The following is a 26,307-nucleotide window of genomic DNA, read 5'->3' as shown; positions in this document are numbered from 1 at the left end:
CATACTTATCCCAAACTCAGTGAAATTTGAACGTACCAAAGAAATTAGTGATAAAGAAGGGAGGTTTATCCTTGTGAAAGGAAAACTGGAAAACGAAATGGTGACATTGCTTAATGTATATGCCCCGCCCAATAGTGGAAAACAATTCTTTAAAACCTTGCTTAATACAATGATCTTAGAAATGGATGGAATATTAATATGCGGTGGTGACTTCAACATTTTGATGAATAACAAACTGGACACAACAAACAAAAACAAAAACACCAACCATGTTACTAAATTGATTAAGACAACATTTAAAGAATTTGGGATAATTGACACTGACAGAGACTACACACATTACTAGGCCCCTAATGACAGTTATGCTAGAATTGACTATTTTTTTATGAACAAGAAGGAACTACATAGAGTAAAGAAGTGTGAAATTCAGGAGGCAGATGTATCGGATCACTGTGCGGTTTGTCTTGAAGTCAAAGTGCATTATGGAGGTTACATGTTGGGATATTAAATAATAAGTCAATAGTTGAAGAGCTAAAGAAAGACATCACAATTTATCAAAAGGAAAATGACAACGGAGAGGTCAACCCTGTTATCTTGTGGGACGCTCTTGAAGCAGTTATAAGAGAAAAACTTATTGCAAAGACAGCAGCAATTAAAAAAACTAGAGAGGAAGCCTATAAGAAGGAAAAGGAGAAGCTGTTTAAAATTGAACAACAACATAAATCTACACGAGACTCTGCACTGCTTCCAAGAATCAAAGAAATTAAGGATAGCATAGATAGAATACTAACCACAGAAATTGAAAAGAAGACAAGATTCCTTAAACTCCTTATGAAGTGGGGCTGAGGGCAACCAAACTGCTGGCAAAAAGACTAAAAAAACAACAGGCTGACAGGACAATTTACAAGATAAGGGATAAAAATACAAATCAGATAATCTATGAACCCAAAGAGACTGAAGCCAAGTTCGTGAACTATTACAGAGACTTATATGGCCAGCCTCCTTCTGCCGACATAGATCAAATGAAAGATTTTCTTGAGGAGCTAGATTTACCAGCAATTGGGAAAAATCTGAACGATTTTTTGACCTCACCCATTACCAAAGCAGAGATAGAGAAAGCAGTGAATAAGCTAAAAACAAACAAATCTCCCGGAAGTGACGGCCTGCCATCTGAGTGGTACAAAACATTTAGTGAACAACTTATACCATTACTTGAATTGTCATTTAATTATACACTTGAATATGGTGAAACCCCTCCATCCTGGAAGGAAGCTATAATATCAGTGATTCCCAAGAAAAACAACAGTGAGACTTGTTCAGATTATAGACCTATATCATTACTCAATGTAGATTACAAATTGTATACTTCAATTATTTCAAAAAGATGTGAACATTTCATCAGTGACATTGTAGATGAAGATCAGACAGGCTTTGTTAAGGGGCACCAGACCCATGATAACATAAGGAGAACTCTACACATTATTAATCACATTCAAAATAAAAATATCACTGCAGCCCTTCTAAGCCTTGATGCCGAAAAGGCATTTGATAGCGTTAACTGGTCTTTTCTATATCAGGTACTTAGAAAATTTGGATTCAATGACAAAGCCATTCAATGTATTAAAACACTCTACCAAAAACCAACTGCAAGGATAAGAATAAATGGTAGTCTCACTGAGAGCATTAATTTAGAAAGGTCAACCAGGCAGGGCTGTTGCCTTTTACCAACTTTATTTATAATCTTCATAGAGCCCCTGGCTGAAGCAATCAGGCAGAATAAAGATCTTAAAGGAATAACAGTTGGGGGAGAAGATCACACCATAGGACTTTTTGCTGATGACGTGATCTGTTTTCTAGAGGACCCAGAAACGTGTATTCTACTCTAACTAGATTCTAGCTAGTTCTATTACCGACCCTGCCTTTAAATTGTCATTATGATGCAAGTGTGGATTGCACAGTGTAATGACTACAGACAAATGACACCTTCGGTTGGTTTACGTCGGTTCCCTGTAAGCCTGTAAATGAAAAGAACACCTGTTAATATTAAAAATAAAGTGTACGAAAAATGACACTACCTTTATATGAGAAGCCACAAAATATTTAAAAGCTATTTGCTACTTGGTAAACATAAATAAAACCAAGTGATGCCTCTTGCAACTAATAAAAAAATCCTCTTGTTTGTTCTCGGGGGATGAGCAGCCTGGAAGCTGGGTAATTTGCTGGTGGGTTTGTGGGAAGAAGTTGTTGGAGGGTAAAACTACAAATGACAGACTTTTTGGTCATTAAATTTCTAATATAACAAAAATTATATATAGGAACACTAATAAGCTGGTTACATTAAAGCCCATGTCCAACATCCAATCAGACAGCTGATATGAAGTAAGTGCTTTGCTGTTTAATGAATTTAATGGATAACATTTTGTCCAGCATCTTCCTCTCCAACTCTCAACTCCACCTCTCTGTCCACCTCTTAACTAAGTAAAAAAAGCAAAAAGTTGTAAAAAATATCAAAAAAGTCCAGTAGAAGAAGTACATTAACACACAGAGAGCAAGTGGTTCATAAGGGTGTAAATTAATTAGTCCAAAATTATTTTAAAAAAACACTGACCTTTATGAAGAGTACAGGTCCACACAGTATTTGTCTCACTTTGAAGTCTGAGGGTGATGTCGCTGTCAGCATTTCTGATAAACACCTCAAACAAATTTCTGCTACTATATTCAAGTTCTCGTGTCTGAAGACATAATAAACGGGGTCACTGCATTTTGCAATGACACTTGACCATTTTAAATAATGAAATTAAAATAACTGATAGTAAAGCAACAGCAAGTGTACTGTGCCTTGACGGTATAACTGTTGAAACCTACTTGGGGTTGAATGTCTGCCTTCTCCTTGTCTGCAGTGATGGAGTAATGATTTCCAATTAGAAGGGACTTGTGTGGGCCTGGTTTTATGATAAATATAGATCCACAAGTGTTTAGCTTTTTTTCCACTTCCTGTGAAAAAGAAGAATAAAAAAAATCCATAAAATGAAATGGTCAAAATAGTTGCTGTACTTTTTCCAGGTAATGGAGAATACAATAGCATAACTATGCTGTTTTTCCAGGAGCACTTCTGTTGCTTCCTGTAATTGTTTGAATAAATAACAGTGACAAATGAAATATAAACCTCTTGAAGAGCAGTTTCAGGTGGCACTACGTAAACATCCGTGAGGAACTCTTTGTTTGTCAAAGCAAACCGGAATTCCCAACTTCTTCCAAATCATGACTCCAATTGGTGTGAAAGTTGGCTGGAGTAACTTGACGTAGGGCGATGTAACCTCAGACACGGGTTCCACAACACCTCACAGTTATTAACATGTAGAACTACAAACATGCCTGATTACAAATACAAATTTTGTATTAAGAAAGTGTGTGTCTCCAGTCACATTCCCTACTTCCCAGGCCCTTTCATTACCATTTTCCATCCATCCATTCCCTCCTTTCCCCATCAATTGACTACCCCATTCATCTACATAACTTTTCCCCACTTCCCTGATTTCCCCACCCACCACTGACCCAATTCCCTTCATTCATCTATGTGTAAATCACTTTGGATACCATTTTGGTCGAGAAACAGGGTACACCCTGGACTGGTTGGCAGTCATTCACAGTGCTCATGAAGGAAAACTGTCCCCTACAGTCAGCATGGCAGCAAAGATGACAGAACAAGGAATTTTTTTGTCTTGTATTGTGCCATCGTTAGTGGATCATATCATGAGTTACCAAAATGTGACCAAATTTTCCATTGATGTCAGTTTTTATGCTGCGGACAGACAGACTGATACAGATTACAGACGCACACACATGCATCTAAACACATGATCCCCTCCAGGCTTACTTCCGGTTTTAGCCGAATAAATGTGATTTTACCAATATAAATATGTTAGACACAATGCTCGCAAGTTCATCCCAAATCGTATTTGTTCACACTTTTTACTTTTACTCTACTCTCTCTACACCTTCGACTGCAGTCCCACCCACACGGAGAACACCATTGTCAAATTTGCAGACGACACGACGGTAGTGGGGCTGATTTCAGGGGGAAATGAGGCGGCTTACAGAGATGAAGTCCTGCAACTGGCTGAGTGGTGTTCAGTGAACAACTTTGCACTGAACATCACAAAAACCAAGGAAATCATCCTGGACTTCAGATGAAACAGCGTCGACCCCGCCCCCTTGTACATCACTGGCGAATGCATAGAGAGTCCAGTCCTTCAAGTTCCTCGGCGTCCACATCTCCGCAGACCTCTCCTGGACAGCGAACACCACAGCGTTGGTCAAGAAGGCCCAGCAGCGGTTCCTGAAGGTGCTCAGGAAGGAACATCTGAACACACAGCTGCTGGTGACCTTCTATCGTTCCTCAGTTGAGAGCCTGCTGACCTACGCTGTCTCAGTGTGGTACTCTAGCTGCACTGAGGCCGACAGGAAGAGACTGCAGTGGGTGGTAAACACGGCGCAGAATATCATCAGCTGCCCTCTGCCCTCCCTGACTGACATTCACAACTCCCGCTGTCTCAGCAGGGCCAGGAACATTGTTAAGGACACCACTCACCCCGGCTCCCACCTCTTCGACCTGTTGCCCTCTGGCAGGCGCTATAGCTTCTTCCCCAAAGCTGTCACCTTTTTGAACTCTGATCTGCACTGACGTTTCTGCACTGCTGTCACCTCATTATTGCTTTACTGCATTCCAGCACTGATGCCACTTATTTAATTATCTATTAGTGTTTTTTATACTGTGTTATGCTTTTTTGTGCACTTTAAGGAGCTGCCCTTTTTTAATCTCATTGTACCCAGTACAATGACAATAAATGCTTTCTATTCTATTCTATTCTATATTGACTCATTAGTGCAAGTTTGCTTGACTTATTGATCACAATTAACAGTTGCAGTGCATTTGTTCAGAAATATAATTCATTTTAAAAACCAATGTTATACAACTTTGATCTCAAACCTGCCTTCACAACACAGATGATCAATATCATACAATCAACAAGAACAATGTTGCACATTGTTAAACATGCCTACATGAAGACACTTGTTTACACATTGGTCCCATAGTTTCCAAACAGCTAATAAAATCTATATACTGAATATGAAGAAAAGGGTACATTGAAAAATTTACCAAATACTGCCCAAACTGTAACTGACAATAGGACAGATGAAGAAAGAGAAATAAGGGATACTGAGAGCTGCTATAAATAAACTTCCTTGACTAGATAGAAGATTGTTTTAAAACAATTCTAAAATATATTTGTTGGTAAGTTACTGCCTCAAAACAAATTTAAACAATCAATACACTTCAGGACAGTATTAGGTTTTCCACCTTAATTTTTTCTATTTCTTGACCTGCTTTGACCATACCAGACCTGAGCTGTACAAACTACACTGTTGAATATACAAATAATGTTTAACAATGCAGGTGACCACAAAAAATAGGTTCCTCTAAATAAGGGCTTGAAATGTACACCTACAGTGGGGCAAAAAAGTATTTAGTCAGCCACCAATTGTGCAAGTTCTCCCACTTAAAAAGATGAGAGGCCTGTAATTTTCATCATAGGTACACTTCAACTATGAGAGACAGAATGGGGAGAAAGAATCCAGGAAATCACATGGAACTGATGTGGCCATAATTAAAGAATATAAATATAAGACGACACTATGAGACAAAACATCAGGATAGTACAAAAAAGAAATAAATTATTTAAAATTCTATTTATTTTATTGAGGAAAAGTTGTTGAAGTTTGGCTGTTTAAATTCATATTTCCGGATAATATATATCATTATTATTATATTATATTATATTATATACTATAATAAAAGAGTCACTATTAGAGTCTTCACTAAATGTTGAGCCCATTTGGCCCACGACTTAGACCGTGTTTTAAATTTTGGCCCTTTCTTTGATTGAGTTTGACACCCCTGCTCTAGGGTGACACGCCTTATTTCTTCAGGTGAGATGATAACTCTGAGAAGCATCATTGAAGTGTCCGCAACAGCTGAAACACGGTGAACAAATTATAAAACACTATTATCAGGAAATAACCACTGGAAGCATATAATTCAACAATGAAATAGAGGCATTTATTGCAGAGTATCAGCATTGATGCTGTTACATCATCCAGAGAGTAAATGTGCATATAAATGTACAAAACAACACTCCCCGATCAAACTTTACCTTAATGTAACATGAATGTCCTTGGGGTGACCAGCAGCTTTCCTTCCACTAGGTATGCAGCAAGAGGGGTGTAGTCATTCAGACTGTCAGGATCAACAACCACAGTTACTGCAGGGTCTCTTTTGGCAAGCTGGAAACACCTGAGATGATCCAGGAAGGCCGCTGTGAATAGTTGCATAATGAATGATATGCAACCATCCACTACACAGATCTCCAGTACTGTCCCAAAATCTGGCAGTCCACTTATCTGTCCAACTGAGAGCACCATTCCTTGAGAATATTTTGTTCCATTTAAGTAAGCAGTGGAGGTGAGTGAAACAGAGTCCAGATCTTTAAACTTATTCCGTAAGGCCTCTCTGATAGCAACATCTAAGATGCCCACAGATACAATTGATACTTGGCCAGTCTCGATGCCTGGTTTGAAGATTGTTGGCATCTCCAAATAATATGCCAACATCAGCTGATGTCTTGTAGCTAAAGTGTGCAGAATATTTTTAAAGTTGCCAGTATTGTGAACCACCTTTTTAAAGAAACAATGTTTTGCCTCAAATAGTATTGTCCAGAACTCAATTAGTGGACCAAATTTCAGCACAGGATAATGTTCAAGATAATGATGCTTGGGGCGTAATTTAACACCAGGAAATGTTTCCAATAGCAACTGTCTCTGGTCAGAGATTTTTGCTTGTAGGTAGCACAGGGATTCTGTTGTGAACGAGTGGCTGGATAGCAGTTCAACAATGTCTTTCAGGTCAAGGATCACAGACCAGGTTTTTTCCCTTTCTGGAATTCTGTGGCCAATCAGCAGTGGAAGGAATCTCAGAAGTGCCCAGTTCTCATGTCCATTGCCACCAATCGTCCCATTTTTTGAAAAGTTTGTATGTACTGTACTTAACACTTACCATCAAAATGAAAAGAAATGTTGGTTATTTCATCATAAATCAAGTGGAGCTGTAGCTCTGCCATTTCTCCCTGCTGTGTCTCAGTGCTAACCGTCAGACCCCCTCCCATTGCAATTAACGCTACCACTGTATGCTCCCTCCACTGTGAAGCTAGCTAACAGCTAACGTTGCTAATGTCAATTAACGCTACCACAGTATGCTCCCTTTGCCCTCGACTGTGAAGCTAGCTAACAGCTAACGTTGCTAATGTCAATTAACGCTACCACTGTATGCTCCCTCCACTGTGAAGCTAGCTAACAGCTAACGTTGCTAATGTCAATTAACGCTATCACAGTATGCTCCCTTTGCCCTTGACTGTGTAGCTAGCTAACCAGCTAACGTTGCTAATGTCAATTAACGCTACCACAGTATGCTCCCTTTGCCCTTGGCTGTGTAGCTAGCTAACGTTGCTAATGTCAATTAACGCTACCACAGTATGCCCCCTTTGCCCTCGACTGTGTAGCTAGCTAACCAGCTAACGTTGCTAATGTCAACTGAAGCTAGCAAACATCATGTCGAAGTCCAACGAAGAACTTAAGTAGCTCATTAATGAAAAACAAATACTGCACCAGATTAAAACAAACCCATGTTCTTATATTTCACATTTTTAGCTTTCTATGAAAACATATTAGTAAGCACAATGTACAAAGTTAACGGCAAAGGACTAAAAATGTTAAAATCACTTACACTCATCTCCACCAGTCTTCCAACGGTAATGGAATGGCGCGCTTTAACGTTCCTCCGTATTTCAGACTGTACGTTAACGTATTACTCCGCCTGAATTGGATAGCCGTTGTAGGTACATAGAATATCCCTCCGCCGGCACCAGTAGTCTCTCTGCTTTAGTCCAAATTAAAACATAGCATATCTCCAGGATATAACAAGTTGTTTATATCCATGTTTCAACCTTGCCCTTAGTTTAAAGAGGTTTTTTTTTTTCCAAATATCAAATGCGGAAGCTCTGTAGCTCTGACCTTCACTCCCGCCCTTTTTTTTCTTTTCTTTACTTTTTCAACTGATAACTTGATGAAGCAAGTTCAGTCAATTTGACAAAATGTTCAAGTAGTCAAGACAATGAATAAATGTAAATTTAACCTACGAAAACTAGAATAGCTGAGTTCAAAATCTAAAACTTATCAGAGCACTTTTAGTTAAAGAGAAAATGTAAATTGACATAACTAAAAGGGGCTGTGATGTTTTACAGTGTAGCGGGAGTCTTCACACACTCCCTAAGGCTGAAAAAGGTGCCAAAGATCTGGAAGACATCCTGCATAGTCCCTGTGCCCAAAAAGGGACGTTCCAGTGCCCCCAGTGACTTCAGGCCTGTGGCTTTAACGTCCCACATCATGAAAACCCTCGAGAGACTGGTCCTACAATACCTCAGGCCCCTGGTGCTTGATGACCTGGACCCGCTGCAGTTTGCGTACCAGGCCGACATCGGTGTGGAGGAAGCCCTGATCTACATGCTTCACAGAGCCTATTCACACCTGGAGAAGCCACAAAGCACCATGAGGATTATGTTTTTTGACTTTTCCAGCGCTTTCGACATGGTGCAGCCGCTCCAGCTGGCTGAGAAATTCTCTGGGATGCAGGTGGACCAGGACCTGGTGGCCTGGATCTCAGACTACCTGACAGCAAGACCGCAGTATGTCAGGCTGTATGGATGCTTGTCTGACGTGGCGACAAGCAACACTGGCACACCCCAAGGAACTGTACTGTCACCGTTCCTGTTCACCCTCTACACCTCCGACTTCTGCTACAACTCAGGAACATGCCATCTGCAGAAGTTTTCAGATGACTCCTCCATCGTTGGCTGTATCACTGACAACAGGGAGGAGGAGTACCGAGACCTGATTGAGAGCTTTGTGGACTTTGTACAAAATATGATGCATTGTTAAAGATTTCACTAAACAAATTTATTTATATATCACTTGAAATGTCCCATCCAACCAGCTCCAAAATTTAATATACTGTTGAAATATCAGTGTATCAGTGATAATCATCAAGTAATACACAGTATCTTAATGTAACACTTACATGATATCATAAAATCACATAAGCGGCTTAAAATAATAAATTGGTCTTTTTTTTGTTTTGTTGTACTCACAAAGACCATTACTCTGACACCATCCTCTGGCCAAATGATTACAATGCACCTACTTCACCATGACCACTTGGAACTCAGCTCCAAGTTTAGGTCTTTAATTTGGGGGTTAAAACAGTGCTTCTAAAAGGCATGTGCTATAGGATTAAATATGCACATATTTGTATTGAAAAGTGTAAGTCTTAATGTCATAATTTGAAGCAAATGTGGCATTTCTTTACAATTTGTTAGCAACAAAATTGCATTGTGGTAACGCTAGGTGGCGATAAAGTCATTTTAACCTGGTTTGTAACCCCTCTTAAAAAAACACCAGAGAAGAAGAAACAGCTGACAGACAAAATGGCTGAGGGACAAAGCTAGCTGCCTGGCTAGTGTAAACATCAACCTACAGGAGCCTGGAGAAGGAGCGACGATAAGGTTACCCGATAGCTTCTCGACACTGCGAATGACAGTGTATGTTTACACAAAACTCACGCAGCCAAACCAGAACATCTTTATTAATTCATACAGTTAATTTAATCAGTTACCTTAGTCGCGTTAGCTCTGTAATTAGCCGAGGTTAACATGAGCAGCTAGCTGTAGATTAGCTTGTTGATTTGGCGTTTTTGTGTGTGAGAGAAACTTTGCAGCGCGAATATACTTATCAAATGTTAGAATAATATATGGTAGCCACCTATCAGAATTATAAGTTGTATCTGTAATTAAGAGACAACGGTGTTTTTAGGGGATATGTTTTAGGGTAAATGTAGCTCGTAGATATTAGCTAATGTCAACAAATAGGTCAAAGCTGGAGACGTTTCGTCTAGCCAGGTGTATTTGCCTCGCAAAACAAATCCATTCAGAGTCGTCAGGGGTTTGATTAAAGTTTGGACTGTACGACATTAAACTACAGCTGGGTTAAGCCAAATTAGCCGAGTCTGATCAGTGACGTGGTGAGATTTGGACTTGAGGTCAGCTACAAGTCAGTGTTGTAGAGATCATGGCCTTGATTTAATAGATTAATGAGCAGAGGGATCTGCCTATTTTTTTTAGCTTTTTTGTCGCTGCCATGCTGGTCGTACTCACTGTTTTGGCTTGTCTTGTGATGCACCCAGCAGTCCTCTTTAAGTTACTCTGGTGAAGGATGATGAGCCAGCGGCGTGGGATCCATCTGGACCAATCAGAGCTGCTATGCAAGAAAGGATGTGGTTTTTATGGCTACACTGGTTGGCAAGGTCTGTGCTCGAAGTGCTGGCGAGAGGAAAATCAGCGAGAAAAGCAAAAACAGATTCAAGAAGACTGGGCACTTGCGGAGAGGTCTGTCAATCATCGCACTTTTTCCAGTGTGCGATGATTCCTCAAAGACAAACATTGTGTCTTTTGCTCTTGCTTGCTCTTGTGTGCCTGTCCATCCATCTGACAAAGTGGTGTGCTCTCTTTTCCCTCCCAGGCTGCAGAGAGAGGAAGAGGAAGCGTATGCAAGCAGACATCAGCGGGCCCTATCACAGTCTACCATCACACCATTCAGCAAGTTTGAGGAAAGAAAAACTAAAGAAAAGTCCAGCAAAGTCAACACAGTCACAAAGTTTTTTACTCCTTCCACAAAAACACCACCAAAAAAAGGTACATACTATTGCACAGAGTCAACTGCTAGATATACCATTATACTGTCATTATTTATCAAATCGTTATAGGTTTAAAGTTTTTATTGCTGTTCTTGAATGGATAGATAATGGTGCCATTATCAGGTGGTAGTGGTATTTTTATTCATTATTTGTTTTGCTTAATTCCACTACTTTTTCTCTGCTTGAATTGTTTATGGAACTGGCTCTGATGACCTGTTTTATTGGAACAAAACCAGACTGAGGTCACTGAAACATTTTAGGTCAATAATCTGGGTGTTGTGGTTTTTTTTTTGCTGGTCAAGCACTTACCTTGATTTGACTTGACACAGAGACTGAACACATAGCACAAGCCTGTGATATTAGGAGAGAATGCTGTAAGTGCCTGTAGCTTTGATTAAAGTAACATTCAGTGTCACCCACCCCCCAGATGCTGCTCCTTTTGAGGCGCAGTCCACCCCAAGCCCCAGCTCCTCTTCAAGCCGGCATTCCTCTGCGGAAAATGACCATGCAACGCGAGAGTTCATTGATTTTCTCAAACCTCTGAAGTCTGGCAGGGAGATCTTCAAACAGTGCAGGGCCTTCACTGAGAGCATGGTCTATAAGCGGGTGAGCTTAAGGGACTCCTCATGCTTTTGTGTGTTAGCAGGTGAAATGAGCTTGTAAGAATCATATTAATAGTTGTGGAAGTCTGGACAACCTGTGCACTAATAACTTTTTCTTAATTTCATTTTGGTTTAAGATTGTGTTTTTATTCACAGTCTGACAGCAGCGTTGCACCACTTATCTGCTTTCCATGAATTGTATCTGTTTTACGGTTTCACCTCTCCTAATTTATCACTAAACACTTCTCTTTTTCTAATTTTGCAATCACTTGAGCTGAAATTGCTCCAGCTCAAATGCTAAGAACATGGAGCCTTCAGTTTTTACATGACATTGTCAAATATATTAAATCCAGTCCGGGGTGTACACCACCTATTGCCAAATGTCATCTGGGATTGACTCCAGCTCCCCTGCAACCCTTAAGGATAGATAATGGTTCTGTCATATTTTAGCTTGATTTTGATATCCGTCCCTCCCTGTATCAATGTATTACTAAGCTGGAATTAAATTAAATCTGATCTGCATTGTTCATTTCCCTTCATTGTTCAGGACATGGCTGCTGATGAGCTGTCAGAATGTGTGCAAGACTTCTACCAGAATCTCTCGGACCGCCTTCAGACCCAGTTCAAAGGTACTGCTCAACTCTGACGCTCAAGAAGAATCAGCTATAAACAGTAAATATCACTAACATGATCCAGCGCATAGAGCCATAGCTCTGTAAATCTTTGTTCTTCTGTTCTAGGTTCATCAGATCATGTAGAGAGCGTAATGGATGAAGTAGAGAAGTACATGATGACTCGTCTCTACAAGGAAGTTTTCTGCCCTGAGACTACAGACGATGAGAAGAAAGATCTGGCTATTCAGAAGAGAATCAGGTTAGAAAATAAACATTTTAATAATGTCAAAATTTGCTTTTCTAGTTGTGATTAATTTCTCAGCATTACCTCTGAGTGCAATGAAATACAATTGCAGGCAAAACAACTACATCTGAGAGTTAGTTAGATTGAAATCATTATTGTGTTCTGCTACAGATCCTTGCATTGGGTCACCATTGAGATGCTGTGTGTTCCTGTTGATGAGGAGATTCCTGAGGTGTCTGACAGTGTAGTTAAGGCCATCACAGGTAAGACTCACTAGGCTTATTTTTGAGAGGGCCATAGTGGGACCCCACCCCATTATCTTATCTGGTACTAACTGAATAATGTGTTAACATCTGCAATCTGTCCACAAATTCAGATGTGATTGAAATGGATTCAAAGTGTGTCCCCAAGGACAAGCTGGGGTGCATCACTCGGTGCAGCAAGCACATCTTCAACGCCATCAAAGTCAGCAAGAAAGAGGCTGCGTCTGCGGACGACTTCCTCCCCACACTTATCTACATTGTGCTGAAAGCAAACCCTCCGAGACTGCAGTCCAACATCCAGTATATCACGCGCTTCAGCAACCCCAGCAGACTCATGACTGGAGAAGATGGTTACTACTTCACTAATCTGGTGAGAAAATCAGTACATGCTTGCTTGCATTTATGTGGTTTATTGGTTGATGTTTCTAAATCCTAAATTCTGTTATCTCGCCCATCCCATTTATATCAATGAGGGTAGGCTAAATACTCAGCATAATCTCTGCATAATTCAGTTTAGTTCCAGAGCATCACAAACTACACCCTCCAAAGTGATCATAATCACAAGTTGAATCGACAACACTCGAAATTTTTACATTTTTTGGAAAAGGAAAGATATATTGCAGGATTGTTATGCTATTAGATGGCACTTTTAGCTAGATGTACCTATTAAAGTGGTAACTGAGTATAAGTAACGTAATCAGTGGATCTCCATGAAATGTTGTGTAACACAAAATGTTAACATGCCTTGTGTAATGGCTTTATTTGGAAAACTTCTTGCTTCACTGTACTGTTGTTAATTCCTGGTAGCAAAGTGAGAAAAGACAGATTAAGTAACACTGAAAAGTAAACTACGAGTTTTTGTCACAAATTACATCATGGAATTCACTGAATGTCAAAGTCAATGGAAAAGTATTTAGATAGCTAGCTAGCATGTGCCAGATTTACTGGTCCTCTTGCTCCCACTGCCCCCTTTCTCCCCATCTACCCCCCTCCCTTCCCTGTGTTTTTCCTGTTTGTCTAAACTGACTACTATCCAATAAACGTAAAATACCAAAAGAAAAAGAAAAGAATCTCAGTGGATCTGATGTCACAGACTGATGACACCCACAGATGAGGCTTGCTTTTAATGATCCTCCACACCCCCTCTCCTCAGTGCTGTGCAGTGGCCTTCATTGAGAAGCTGGATGGTCAGTCTCTGAACCTGAGCTCTGAGGAGTTTGAGCTCTACATGTCGGGCCAGGCATCCCCTCACTGGCCACAGGCCACCGGAGCTTCCTCCTGCTCCCCAAGCAGCGCAGCTCTCAGTCAGGTGCACAAACGGCTGGACATGCTAACAGGGCTTGGGGAAAGGCAGGAGCGGGTCATGGAGAAGGCTCGCCAGCTGGAGAGCGACCTCATTGACTGGACGGATGAAGTGGAGCAGAAGGTGCAGAGCGTTCTTGAGAGCTTCCCACCAGAGACACAAAATCCTGCCACAACCACAGCTAGTGGGACAACGTCTACAGCATCATCAGCAATCGATGCTGATAACGTTGAGAATGAGCTCCTGCCCCCACCACTGCAACCGCAAGTGTTCGCTGGTTGATGTGAAGAGCATCTCTCTGAAAAATTCTTCTAGAGGCTTTACTCCACCCTCCCTCTTTACACTGCTAGTAAACTTTACATCATCCAATATGGATCCCCTTTCAAATCCAGCCATCTCCATTCCATCCATCCATTGTCGTACACACCCTGATACTAGACTGAGCAGTAGCAGAACCATTTTAATAAAGGAATTAAATTACATTTTGCATTTTCGGAAGCAAACATATTCACTTTATTGCAGAGAGTTTGATAAGAATTTCAAAAAGCACTCGTGTGTATGGCAAATGTGAAACTGCAGCCAGTTAGCTTAGCTCAGCATAAAGGCTGAAAGCGGGGAAATGGCTAGTTTGACTCAGCCCAAAGATGACACTAATCGACTTACCGGCCCCTCTAAAGTTCACTAATTAACACATTATGTCTCGTTTGTTCACTGGCCTGTAGACAGGTCTGAGCTAGCCGTTTCCCCTTGCCTCCAGTCTTTGTGCTAAGTTAAGCTAACCATCTTCTGGCTTCAGCTTCACTTTTAATTGACAGACATGTAAATGTGGTACTAATCTTATCATCTAACTCAGCAAGGAAGTGAATAAGCATCTCCCTGAGTACACTCCAAGCATTTTGCCCTGGTTGCAAAGTCACCGATCTGATGCAGCAGCTTCAGTGCAGATTCTGGATAAGATGATTTCTTGACCCAGCCATGTCTTTGTCTTTTCTTGAGCTAGTTTTGGCATGCAAGAGATCACCTCAGTTGGCTCCTTTTAGGGCAAGGGAGTAGACTGACTCCACTCCAAACTCATCCTGAACCCATCTGTTGGTCACCCACAGCAGCATCTCCATTACTTCAGTACATCTTCGTCCTTGTTATTGTTGTGATCAGTATAAATGGTTGGATGTGATTGTTCAACATGTTTCTGCTGTTATTCTTCTATAAGTTTTTTGTTAATATGTTGTGTTGTCTCATGGTGAAAATTGAAAAGTGGAGGCCAAAGTTGAAATGCAGAAACTTACTGCCCAAGTAACATCCAATAACACAACAGAATTTCTCAGTTAAGTGTGTGTTTGGCAACGGAAATTGAGAAATCTAAATAACATGAAACTCAACTTCCCCTCACTGAAATAAGCTGTTTTCATGCTCGTGATTTGTGCTGTGGTCACCCTACATCTCCCTGTCCTGCAGCGAAATATCCAGAGAGAAAGAGATGCGCGTGTGTTGCAGTTGTGCATGCGGGCAAGCGTGTGTAAATGTGAGTGCGTGTTGCATGGACATGTTCCATTAGTGCTGATGAATCATCAAATCCTCCAGTTGTGTGCGTGTATGGATATTGTAGTGTTGTTTTCATGCCAGATCTCTCACTCCGGGCATAAGCTGGATGTACAGAAGTGATTTTATTTTTCTATAGAGGCAGGTATCAATTTTTTTTTTTGGAAGCAATAGGACACATTAATCCTGTAATATTTACAGTAGAACTCTTGTTACAGAGCATTGCTTGAAGACATGTTACATGAATTTGAATGATAGTAAAATTTTCATCTATTCTCTTGTGTCCTGAAGAGGGTGTCATGAGCATGTCCCATTTAAAAAGAAAAAAAAAACTGTTTTTAGGTTGTTTTCTTTCTTTCTTTCCTTTTAATTAATTTTGAAGCACTTTTCTTCTCTTTGATTTTAAAGCTCTTTATTCTGAAGTACATTTAATGAAGGAATTAATGGCTGTACTCACTAGAAAGGATGACAGATAATTAATGAAAACTGTTGTAGGCTGTTGCCACACAGACATGTTTCGACTGTGTCTTTGTATTTGGCAGTCGTGTAGTGGAAGAAATCTTTGGGGGAGGTTTTTGTTTTTTTTGCTCAAGCTAATATTTGCTTATGTTGTTTGATTCGAATCCTTTTATATTATTTACAACAGTATAGCCAGCATGCACTTGCTGTCCAATTTCAGTTTGAGAAGACTTTTATTTCAAACTTAAACAATAGCTTAAATAACTTTATATTGCACTGTATGCAGAAGCCATTTATCAGGTATTTAAAAAAAAAAAAAAGTTGAAAACATCATCTTTGTAACCTTATAGGTTTGTTATCCTATCACATGGGAGAAGTCAATACTGTCTTTTATTTAAAAGTAACTTATTGGGGCAGTATTGGTTTATTTGCATCTATGAGTGTGTGATGAAGATTAATAAAAATTGAAAATGCACGTGCACTTGTGCGCAGTTCCTGTTCATCATTTTGTTTCATGTGACTCATGATTTTGCAATCGAGGATTAAATAGAGTGTTACTCACTCAGAATTTAACTATTCGTGAAATGAAACGGATAGTAATTTGTGTTTATCAAGATGTACCATTTCTGGAATTCATTGACGTTTTTCTCCAGTGAATGATCATATTTTCTCCTTTGTAAAAGTGGTCAATAGGCTCTTTCAGACTAACAGAATTTATTAAGTAATTATTACTTAAGTAATTTTATATTTGCTGTATAGTCAGGAATAAAAGGCTGAAAACAATGATGCTTTATGAATTGCCAGACGGGGTATTCAAATATTGTAGCCGAACAAAAACAATCTGAAGTGGTAAAAAAAAAAATAAAACAGGAAAAAATTAAAAACAAATATATTAAAAATGTCAGCGTACGTGATGGGAAACAAAATCCACTTGTTCTTTGAGGTTAGACAAATTTCTGTTACTGTTCCTCTCAGCAAACACAGTTTGTTGAGACAGAGTCTGAAAACTCAATGTACATATGGGCATGTGAGTTGTGTTTTAAGATGCAGTTGTGAGTGTGAACCTTTCCTAATCTAAGTAATAATGTGAAAAACAGATACACAAAAAATTGATACAATATCTATCTATCTAATCAATATATAATATGATTAGAGAGGGATTTAAAAGAAGCATTTATTTATTTATTTATTTTGTCTCAGTATTCCTACCAAATTTATTTCTGGCTGGGCGTTGGTACATTGGTACATACACTACTGAAAATCTGAATTCTGAAAAAAGTGTGTTTCACTTCCCTTTGTTTTTAATTTTTTGTAAATTTTCCGGGATTGAGATATAGGAAATTAAGAAAACAATGAAAATGGAGAAATTTTGGTTGCCACATATACTTCTATGTTATAAAACTTAGAACTTAAAACTAAGATAACAGTCTCTTATGGCCATCCACTCTTCTTCAGTTTCTTGCTTTTGAAAAAACAAATCCTATTCATTTCCCAGAAGAGTATGCTCACAGTCCTCTAAAATGAATAATTTACATTTGTCAGCAATGAAAGTGATATTTTTGAAAAAGGGGATATCCTGTGTGATGTGTTCAAGCTCAGAAAAAACGTTATTTTCACTTCCCTCCTTGTTAGAAATAAAGGAATCTACTTCAGTCGTTGCCTCTAACTAAGAGATCAGTCAAAATGGACTCGGTCATTTCCCTCCTTGGTGAGTTTTCCTCGGTTCATTCACAATATCTAACAAATTTTAACACCGTTTCATTTTTTTCATTTGTCTCATTCTTGATTATTTCCCTTTTTCAGTTCTTTCAGCACTACCACAGCTTGTCGTACCTGAGGGTATGTACCAAGTATTCATATTATTGAATTCTAGATGTGGAACACCTTTACAAACTGAAACACAGTGTTAACAATATAAGACAGTATTACAGTATTAATAGAATCAATATGTTAGTTTATACTTCTGTTGGTCTACTGACATCGCATAATTTTATGTACATGAGTTGAACATAAATATTCATGATCGAAAACAGTGATGATTTAGATTTTTTTTTGGGACATTCCTCCCTAACAAACCCAGTTATGTTTTCCTCCATAGCTTTCCTTGTGACCTCGTTCAGAGCTGTGGTGGAGATTGTGTCTGGGGATTCAAAGATCTTCTCTGGGGAAAGTGTCCGGCTGAAATGCAGCATTCCTGATACCCACAGGTCCACCTGGGCTTACCGGTGGTTCAGGGGATCTCAGGAGCTCCCACAGTTTGAGGAGCACTTTATTCTGTGGAGAGCCATGGTTAAAGACAGCGGGAAATTTTACTGCGAGGGAGTGAGGGACACAATAGTGGGAAACATAAAAACCCTCCAAAGTCTGCCTGTGGAGATCAATGTGGATGGTAACGTATATCAATATCTTTAGAAATATCCTTGATTGGCATGTCCGGCCCTCTTCTTCCACTTTTTCCTACTTCTGCTGCAAAAATTGTGAACTACTGAACTCCTGCTGCCTTAAACGCTGTATGGTGCTTCCTGGGCATTTGATTATAGATAACATGACATATTTGCATGTTTTGGTTTCACAGTGCATCTCAAACAGGCTGCGGTTCTCTGTTTTCTTTGTTCAGGTGGATGGGCTATTCTACAAGTCCCTCCTCATCCCGGCCTTGTTGGAGACACCTTGAAGGTCACGTGTCGTGTCCGAGGTGAACCCCAACTTCAGGAGGTGATTCTATACAAAGATGGCGTTGAAGTTATGAGACAAAAGGGCCTCAACCCACATCTCTACCTGACCAATGTGACCCTGGAGGACCAAGGAATGTATTCTTGTAGGGCTTCCTGGGACGCAAACAGACGTACACGCTCTGTAATTTCATCTGATGCTCCAGTGCAGGTCCTCGGTGAGTCTATATACTGAGTTGCATACGTTGAGTTTGGTTGTGGTTAGTGGTTACATTTTAGGAAATGCACTTATTGAATTTCCTGCCAAGCGTTGGATGAGAAGATCAGTACAACTCTCATATGTTTTCTGTTTGAGCTTAGCTTAGCACAAGTGAGAGACAGCTACCCTGGCTCTCTACAGCTCACTAATTAATACATTATGTCTTGTTTTTTAATAATCTGTACAAAAACTGCAGTGTAAAAACAACTATTTGTAGTTGCAGGGTGTTATGTACTTGGCGGAGTCTTGTTTTCACTCTTTGGGAAGTCACTGTGCAAGGCCAAGCAGTAGTTCCACATACAATCTAACCACCTGCAAAAACACAAATTGTTGTGTTCACACCAATGCTTAACGGTAAATATCAAACTACAGCCAGTAGCCGTAGCTTAGCTTAGCTCAGCACAAAGGCTTGAAACAGCTGGCCTGTCTCGCTCTCTCACAAATAGATCAAACAAAATATAATGACTTAATTAGTGAGTTTTGGAGGTGTTTGGAGGATTTCTTTCACCCTTTGGACAGAGCCAGGCTAGCTGTTATCTTCTCATCTAACTCTCAGCAAGGAAGTGGATGTGTTATATAATATAAATTATTTATGTGTTCTTATCTGGGAATGTTGTCTGCTGTACTGTGAGTGTTGGTTTGTGTCTATTGTTGGATGTGTGTTTTTAAGCTACTGTCATGCCCTTTTAAACTGCCCCTCTGGGACAAATAAAGTATTCTGAATCTGAATCTGAATCTGAATCTGAAAGTGAATGAGCGTTCCGTTTCCTAAAACTATTGATGAACTATTCCTGTATTACTAATAATTGTCAACTAACAATAAGGAAAAATGTTGTTCTCTAGGAATAAGTTTAAATTATTCCAATGTGTCAGTAATGCTTTTTGTCCTGTGCTTCTCTCTCTCAGAGGTTCTGTCGCAACCAATTTTGGAGATTGTTGCAGATGATAACCTGATTCCAGTAAATCGGATGAAGCTCGTCTGCCACGTCCAATACAATGCCCCTGCTCCTGTCCCTCCAATACACTACTATTTCTACAAAAATAACAACAGACTGGGAACAGCCACCTCTGAGAACCATGATCTATTCAGACAGACTCCAGGCCAGTATAGCTGCAAGGCCAAGGTGCCTGAGTTGGGCCTCTTCAGGTGGAGTGAGCCCAAAAGCTTTGGAGAAGTGATAGGTACTTTGATGTAAATATGACCCTCTGTCAAAATTGTGAAACCCATGGCCTTTAGCTCCGCCAATCTCATCCCCATTCCTTTCTCCCGCAGCTGAGCCAACAGCAGTCCAATCCTTCCCTCAACAATCCACTGCAGCTCCTACTTTTATTCAGCGCGACAATGTGAGCAACCAATCCCCAGATCCTCTGCTGAAGACTTCACATCCACAGTTATCCACAGCCCAGACTCTCAACCAAACTATCCCAGAAGTTGGCAGTACATATGAGGAATCTGGTGATATGTCTCCAGACGATGTCCTTTAGTGATATGTTATCATGCATTACAGACCACTGCAGATAAGAATGGTCCTAAATCAGAGCAATAACATGAGACTGTCACATCTTTTGCGATATAACATTTTAACATAAACATTTTATATGATTCATTGTACAATATTCATGTAACAGATTACCAAATTTCAACTTCATGATCTCATCTCTACAAAACTAACTGGATCAGTAGTGTTGGTGATATTAACTAATGTCTTATTGGTTAAAGCAAATAAAATATTCCATAAATGATATGTACTACTGGATTTTATTTTCTATGAACACAGTCTCTTTTTACAGCCCTATTGTACAGCAATACTGCTTACATATTAGTATAAGTATTGGTATAATAACATGGAAAGCAGATTTACAGTAAGAACAGTAATACAGTTACAGGTCACAGTGATATTCTCTGTATACTCAACACATACATTATACATTTCTATGTCTCTTTCACAATTAGATATAGATAGCTGGGTAGTGTAGATTGACAGGAAGCGGGTGTCAGAGTGTGACAAAGACAGCAGCGTACAAAGAGGAGGATGACGAGAACACAAAATGAGGCTGGTTCAGGCATGTGAGGTGAGGGTGACGTGGGGTCGTAACATTTAACAGACGGCAAAACTACAGAGAGACCATTAATTAATACTTCAGGCAAAGTATATTCATGAACACTGCAGGTCTTGGAGGGGGTAACAGGTTTAACAGCTGCATTGGTGGGAGGCAAAGATTGAATAAAAAGAAAAATCTCCTGTCTTGCTTACTACTAGTATATCGATTAATAACATTTTTGTCTACAAGTATATGGACAAGCATCACAACAGTTTCAAATACTGTATGAACACTGATGTTAGGGAAATTATCCAATTTTCATCACAAATGGAAATCTTTTAATTTTATCAAACACAGAGCCCTGTTGACAGTTTGGGCGTGTTATGGATGTTGTAGTGCTCCATGTATGATAACATTGCAAGATTTTCACTTATGATGAATATTTACCTTTATTATTTTTCCAATCTTTTCATAGTGTGATTTTTTTAAAATGCCTTCTTCCCATAATTACCTGAGTAACATGTAATGTGTGTTTTCTCAACATGTTTCACCCTCCAATTGACCAGATTTTTGTGGACTTGATCATTTAACTTTCATCCATGTATGTATAAAGAACTGTTGTGATGCGTGTTCATATACCTGATGGAGTGTAGATCAAAGAACTGTAAATAAACATACTATCTATACCATTCATTTTTGTTCAGAAGGCAACACATAAAATAAGTAGATACTAGTGTGGTGAAAATAAAAGATAAAAGAATAAACATGATATTAATATTACCAGTTCTTAATTTTTTTTTAGACTAGTGTGCCATACAGTGTTCGAGTAGTACAAAAGTAACGAGGATAGTGTAGCACCACCAGTATTTGGCCTTTTCATGGATATGGTCAAGTTGGAGCAGTTCAGGAGAGGAAGATATTTTTCAGTGGAGTATCAGGCCTTGTCTGAGTAAAGTAGGAATCCAGAGAAGATGCTGTCATCCTCACTGCTGGCATACGCCCCATTCCAGTCTCTAAGCGTCTCCATCCACACCTGATCACCCACTGCCAGTCGCAGCACCACCAGAGTGGATGCCTGGTCGATGTCTTGACCGTACAGAGAGTCACGTGTCCTTACCTTCCGTGATCCGTTCACCACTAGTGTGGCTCGCAGTGGCTGATTGCGTACAGTGATGTGGAAGGAGAAGATGTAAACCCCGGGGTGGACGCATGTGAAGCTGTTGGAAGTGACATTGAAGTGGTTTTCTTCGTTGTAGAAAACTTTGTCGAAGCGAATCGGGAAGCCAGAGGGAGGGAAGGACTTTCTTGGAGAGATACCTACACTGAAGGCTGAGCGTTTTTGGGGAACCCCTGATCCCTTTGCTCCTTTGAATCCACGCATGCCCCGCTCACCTCTCATCCCAGGGTAACCTCTGTCCCCTTTTGGCCCAGGCATCCCTCTTATGCCCTGTGGTCCCTGAGTTCCTCTAACACCTGGTTCTCCTTGTGATCCAGGAGGTCCCGGATCCCCTCTGACACCTACAGGACCTGGGGAACCATGCTTGCCATTCATTCCTGGAATGCCCATCACTCCTGGGATGCCAGAAGGCCCAGGATCACCTCGCTCACCTTTTTGTCCTCTGTCCCCGAATGTGCCACATTCTCCCTTATCCCCCTTGTCTCCCTTAGGACCTGGCTCAACAGACACTCCTGGAGGTCCAGCTGGCCCCTCTTTCCCTGGTTCTCCTTTCTCACCAATTGTCCCATTCTGGCCAGGTTCTCCTTTCTCCCCACTATTACCTTTGACACCTTGCAACCCCATTTCACCTCTCTCACCTTTTGGGCCAATATCACCTGCAAGGTAAAGAAAACTGTGTCAGAACTATTGAAGTCTGGCAACAATATAAGAGAATTTAAGAATCACCTGAGCACGTATAGACCTTTTTGTGCTGGTTTCCCAGGAGGTCCTTGTGGCCCAGCTGTCCCACTGCTTCCTTTGTCACCTTTATCCCCTGGGACATTGACATAATAAAGCTAATATTTAATGAAACTACATCCAACATTAGCAATACGTATATTTTTGTTTTTAACTAGTGTTGTGCAGTGCATGTACAAACAAATCTTTATCAGTTTTCATAGTGAACTGACTACTCATTCACAGTTGTCCAGCTGACCAAATCAGTAGCTTTCAGCATTGGAGCTTCCCTCACTGTTGAGCAATATATGATAATATTTTGTGATAAGCCATCTTAAATGTGTATTAAACCGTATTATACTGACCTTTGTCTCCTTTTACCCCCATAGGACCACTCATGCCTGGTGGTCCTGGTAAACCAGAATCTCCCGTAAGGCCTCTGTCACCTGGTGGGCCTAAATAAGCAAACATAAGCAAGGTTAAAAATGCTGAAAGCAAACATACAAAAAAATTAATTGATTAAATCAATAAGCTTTTTCTTTATTGCACTTTATCGGTGAGTCTTATACCTCCCAGGCCTCTGTCTCCCTTTGGTCCCCTGGGGCCTCTCTCAGGTGGACAGCACTCACAGAAGTTGAAGTAGCACTCGTTGTAATCTAGGGTGTAGTTCTCTGGGCCAACACCAGGGGCCCCGGTGCTCTCTGTGTAGTACTGTGGAAAGACATGACTTGGATAGGTGGTCCTCTCTGTGGTGGGGAGCGGGTGGGGCTCCACAGGAATTGGGCTCGGCACAGTCTTGAGAGTCTTGGGCATGTTGGTGGTCACAGGGTTGTGAACGGTGATCTGAGGGACAGGCTTCTTAGTGTACTGGTACTTTGGCTTCTGTGTAGTCTTAGCTTCAGCGCAGGACACCACAGTCAATGTAACCACTACTACAGCTACAAGGGTCGAGTGACAGGAGATGATCCTCATGGTTGACTTGGATCTGAGAACAGATGAGTTTATATGTTACACTTTTCTTCTGTTCGTCTGCGCTAATTTCATTTTCCAACTTTGTCTTTGGGTTTAAAGTCAATAGGTTACAAAAACCGGACATGTTGATTAGCAGTTCACATTTGCAAATCAATAACAAGCAATGCTGTCTCTTCCCTCATCTATCGTTCTTATTGTTTTAACCATTCTGATTCTTGTTCTCTGTGTCTTCATTTCCACTTGTACATCTCCTACATTGCCAATTTCAGGTTGGAGCTACACTGTTTTTCTGTCATGTGCCATTGTGACACCATAAATTGGCAGTTTTACCATTCAGGTAGTTTATTAGTCAGTTCAGCTGCTACATTGTTTAACTGCAATGGAAAAACCTGCATCTTTTTGGAGTGGTGGCACATTTTGTAAGTCTAGAATGCTCCTCAACTTAGATACGCCATTCTTTAAACTTAGTCTTAACTAATCGTTTTAATAGGTTACCCAACATGCTGACATTCAACCATCTGTGCAAAATGTATAATTCAACAAAATTGACAAGACTCACCCAGTTATGCATAAGTGGTATGGTCATTTATCCTCTCTAGCGGTCGCTTGGAGGCAGCACCAGGAGCTCCAGGTCTCTCTGATATCTCTGCCAGGCTTGGACGAAAGAACATCCCCACCAATGAGGTGTTTGCTGGAGGTACAAGGGGAGGTCTGAAATCCAACTATGGCGGGCTGGAGCCGACCCAAGGAGAACCACTGTGCTGTGGCCCATTCTCTGTACCCCTGTTGTGTAGAAAGGTGCTTTTGTGACACGGGATACAGCGCCCGCCAGGAGCACTCCCCTCGCTGCGAGCTAGGCGAGGAGCAAAGGCCGTGGGGCAATGGGTCACCCGATATGGGAGGCATTCCTCCAACATCCAACCTACTACCCAGGCTCTTACGTGGGACAAAGCCAAGCAAAGAGGGTTCTGTGAGAGGCCAGGGCACTACAACAGCCTTGTTTCAAGCGTAGCTTCGGACAGTATTCTGCATGTAGCTGCAAGCAGGAATATGCAAACCATTTTTACAGATCTTTACGTGTACTACGCAATTTGAGTGTACACCTAGATGGCAACGTCTGCAACAACTAATTTACTACTCGATCTGCAAGCTGGCACGAAGCACAGGGAACTCAGTATTTACAATCTACAGCTACTTGGTAAACATCCAGAAGAAAGCTTTAGCCGAAAGAGCACTGATAATCTACTCACTCAACAGTTGCTAAACCTGAGCTGTTTGTCAAAAAGAACCAGCTTATCTCCCTCAAATCAGTGCAGTTGCAATGCTTGCCTGATCACTGTGACCGACTTTCTGCACATGAGCCCCCCAAGACTGCTGGCAGCTACATTTGCTAACTATGATTCATGCTGTGTGGCTGGACAATGATTCCTTCTTACGGTGTAATAAGATAGCGTTGGGTTTTTGTAGAAAAGTGATTTTCTGGTTGCTGTCTAGTCGAAGCTTTCGTCTTGCCAGTGAAAATGAATGCTTGAGCAGTGGACATGCCTCAGTTGTCAAAGACCTCATGTCCTCAGAGGGATCTATGACCAGCTATGAGTGAGCAGGAAGAAGGGAAATGAAATTTGGGAAACAGAGAGGGGTGATGGTGGGATGAGGAGAGGGCTACTAAACAAGAGAAGATTGTGTTTATTTAAACCATTTAATCCTCTAAGGTACACTTTTCTTTATCTCCTCACCTCTATTTATATGCTCTTCTTCCCAGCAGCTCGGGTGAAGTGTCCCTGACTTGCCCCTTCATAAAAGACAAACAGGTGGAGTGTAAGATATGCAGCTGAGTCCTGAGAGAGAGAGAAGGGTTCCTCTGGGGTTCTCCATGCCCGACCTCAACCCCATCGTCTCTCAGCTCCATTCAGACCACACACAACAACAGCGGTCAGCTTACAGTGCCCAGCTGGTCACAGAGGACCCAGGCGCCGCTCACCTGTCCGTTCATTTAACACTGGCACTGGCCCTGCCCTCAGCCTCCATCTACAAAGGCTATAGAGTGAGGGATAAGGAAGAGTTAACTTACTCAACAAGTGCAGCCGAGCAGAGAGAAGACCAAAGATGACTTGGATGGATGGAGGTGTATTGCCTTACATTAACCCCATTCCTGTAAAGGAGATCTTGCGGTGAATGTGTATAAAGTGAGTTAGAGAGAGTGAGAGAGAAACAATAAGATAGAGACATGTTTAGTAACCAACACAGCAAACAGACAGTCTCTGTATGATTATTCCCCTGCTGTGCCATAGACTGTATTTTGTTCGTTACTTTGAGATCTTATCAAAGAAAACCTAGATCCTACAGAATTAGCAGCTAATGACTTTGGCAAGAGATCTGCTGGCAGTGAGGACACATCTCATGTGGTCAGACAGAGTACAAAAACACTTTCTCCTGCCACACTTTCCCCAACAAGCCTCTCTGATGATAAGGGTTGGTTTGTAATGGGCTTCTTTACAACAGAAAATCTGTTAATTTACAAATCAATTTATGTTTAAATCTATTGGTGGTTATACAAAAGTGATCAGCAGAGATCTACAAGT

At 40.7% G+C, this 26,307-nt stretch overlaps 3 protein-coding genes and 1 long non-coding RNA gene across 4 annotated transcripts; 2 read left to right on the top strand and 2 right to left on the bottom strand.

The window, feature by feature from the left end:
- Positions 1 to 2,613: 2,613 nt before the first annotated feature.
- Positions 2,614 to 3,206, bottom strand: LOC139200029 (uncharacterized). Its single transcript, XR_011584160.1, has 3 exons — positions 3,167 to 3,206; positions 2,866 to 2,994; positions 2,614 to 2,732 (listed from the first exon to the last, which is right to left on the bottom strand). It is a non-coding gene; the product is annotated as an uncharacterized lncRNA (long non-coding RNA).
- A 6,390-nt stretch (positions 3,207 to 9,596) lies between these two features.
- rabgef1l (RAB guanine nucleotide exchange factor (GEF) 1, like) lies at positions 9,597 to 16,359 on the top strand. Its single transcript, XM_070829254.1, has 9 exons — positions 9,597 to 9,710; positions 10,380 to 10,553; positions 10,687 to 10,859; positions 11,289 to 11,467; positions 12,011 to 12,092; positions 12,204 to 12,336; positions 12,493 to 12,584; positions 12,698 to 12,954; positions 13,738 to 16,359. Exons 1-9 carry the CDS (start codon positions 9,703 to 9,705, stop codon positions 14,167 to 14,169), a joined length of 1,530 nt encoding a protein of 509 aa, XP_070685355.1. The 5' UTR covers positions 9,597 to 9,702; the 3' UTR covers positions 14,170 to 16,359.
- Positions 16,360 to 17,528: 1,169 nt separating this feature from the next.
- On the top strand, positions 17,529 to 20,545 carry LOC139200087 (high affinity immunoglobulin gamma Fc receptor I-like). The gene is made up of 6 exons (XM_070829317.1): positions 17,529 to 17,593; positions 17,689 to 17,724; positions 17,984 to 18,274; positions 18,503 to 18,775; positions 19,723 to 19,998; positions 20,090 to 20,545. Exons 1-6 carry the CDS (start codon positions 17,569 to 17,571, stop codon positions 20,299 to 20,301), a joined length of 1,113 nt encoding a protein of 370 aa, XP_070685418.1. The 5' UTR covers positions 17,529 to 17,568; the 3' UTR covers positions 20,302 to 20,545.
- A 1,248-nt stretch (positions 20,546 to 21,793) lies between these two features.
- otol1b (otolin 1b) lies at positions 21,794 to 23,725 on the bottom strand. The gene is made up of 4 exons (XM_070829830.1): positions 23,323 to 23,725; positions 23,119 to 23,208; positions 22,779 to 22,850; positions 21,794 to 22,692 (listed from the first exon to the last, which is right to left on the bottom strand). Exons 1-4 carry the CDS (start codon positions 23,723 to 23,725, stop codon positions 21,794 to 21,796), a joined length of 1,464 nt encoding a protein of 487 aa, XP_070685931.1.
- Between the last annotated feature and the right edge of the window lie 2,582 nt (positions 23,726 to 26,307).

This window comes from Pempheris klunzingeri, chromosome 4, assembly GCF_042242105.1.
Source record: "Pempheris klunzingeri isolate RE-2024b chromosome 4, fPemKlu1.hap1, whole genome shotgun sequence".
In the NCBI taxonomy this organism is placed as follows: Eukaryota; Metazoa; Chordata; class Actinopteri; order Acropomatiformes; family Pempheridae; genus Pempheris; species Pempheris klunzingeri.
The sequence above is the reverse complement of the archived record's forward strand: the minus strand, read 5'-3'. Positions and strand labels throughout refer to the sequence as shown.

Excerpts from the sequence above, each read along its gene's own strand:
- otol1b (XM_070829830.1), bottom strand. The coding sequence starts at position 23,725 with ATGAGGATCATCTCCTGTCACTCGACCCTTGTAGCTGTAGTAGTGGTT. Across the intron at positions 23,209-23,322 it reads GGGAGACAGAGGCCTGGGAG|GCCCACCAGGTGACAGAGGC; the intron begins GTATAAGACTCA and ends TTGCTTATTTAG. Across the intron at positions 22,693-22,778 it reads TGGGAAACCAGCACAAAAAG|GTGATATTGGCCCAAAAGGT; the intron begins GTCTATACGTGC and ends TTTACCTTGCAG.
- LOC139200087 (XM_070829317.1), top strand. The coding sequence starts at position 17,569 with ATGGACTCGGTCATTTCCCTCCTTG. Across the intron at positions 18,776-19,722 it reads TGCTCCAGTGCAGGTCCTCG|AGGTTCTGTCGCAACCAATT; the intron begins GTGAGTCTATAT and ends TCTCTCTCTCAG. Across the intron at positions 19,999-20,089 it reads AAGCTTTGGAGAAGTGATAG|CTGAGCCAACAGCAGTCCAA; the intron begins GTACTTTGATGT and ends TTTCTCCCGCAG.
- rabgef1l (XM_070829254.1), top strand. Across the intron at positions 10,860-11,288 it reads AAAAACACCACCAAAAAAAG|ATGCTGCTCCTTTTGAGGCG; the intron begins GTACATACTATT and ends CCCACCCCCCAG. Across the intron at positions 11,468-12,010 it reads AGAGCATGGTCTATAAGCGG|GACATGGCTGCTGATGAGCT; the intron begins GTGAGCTTAAGG and ends TTCATTGTTCAG.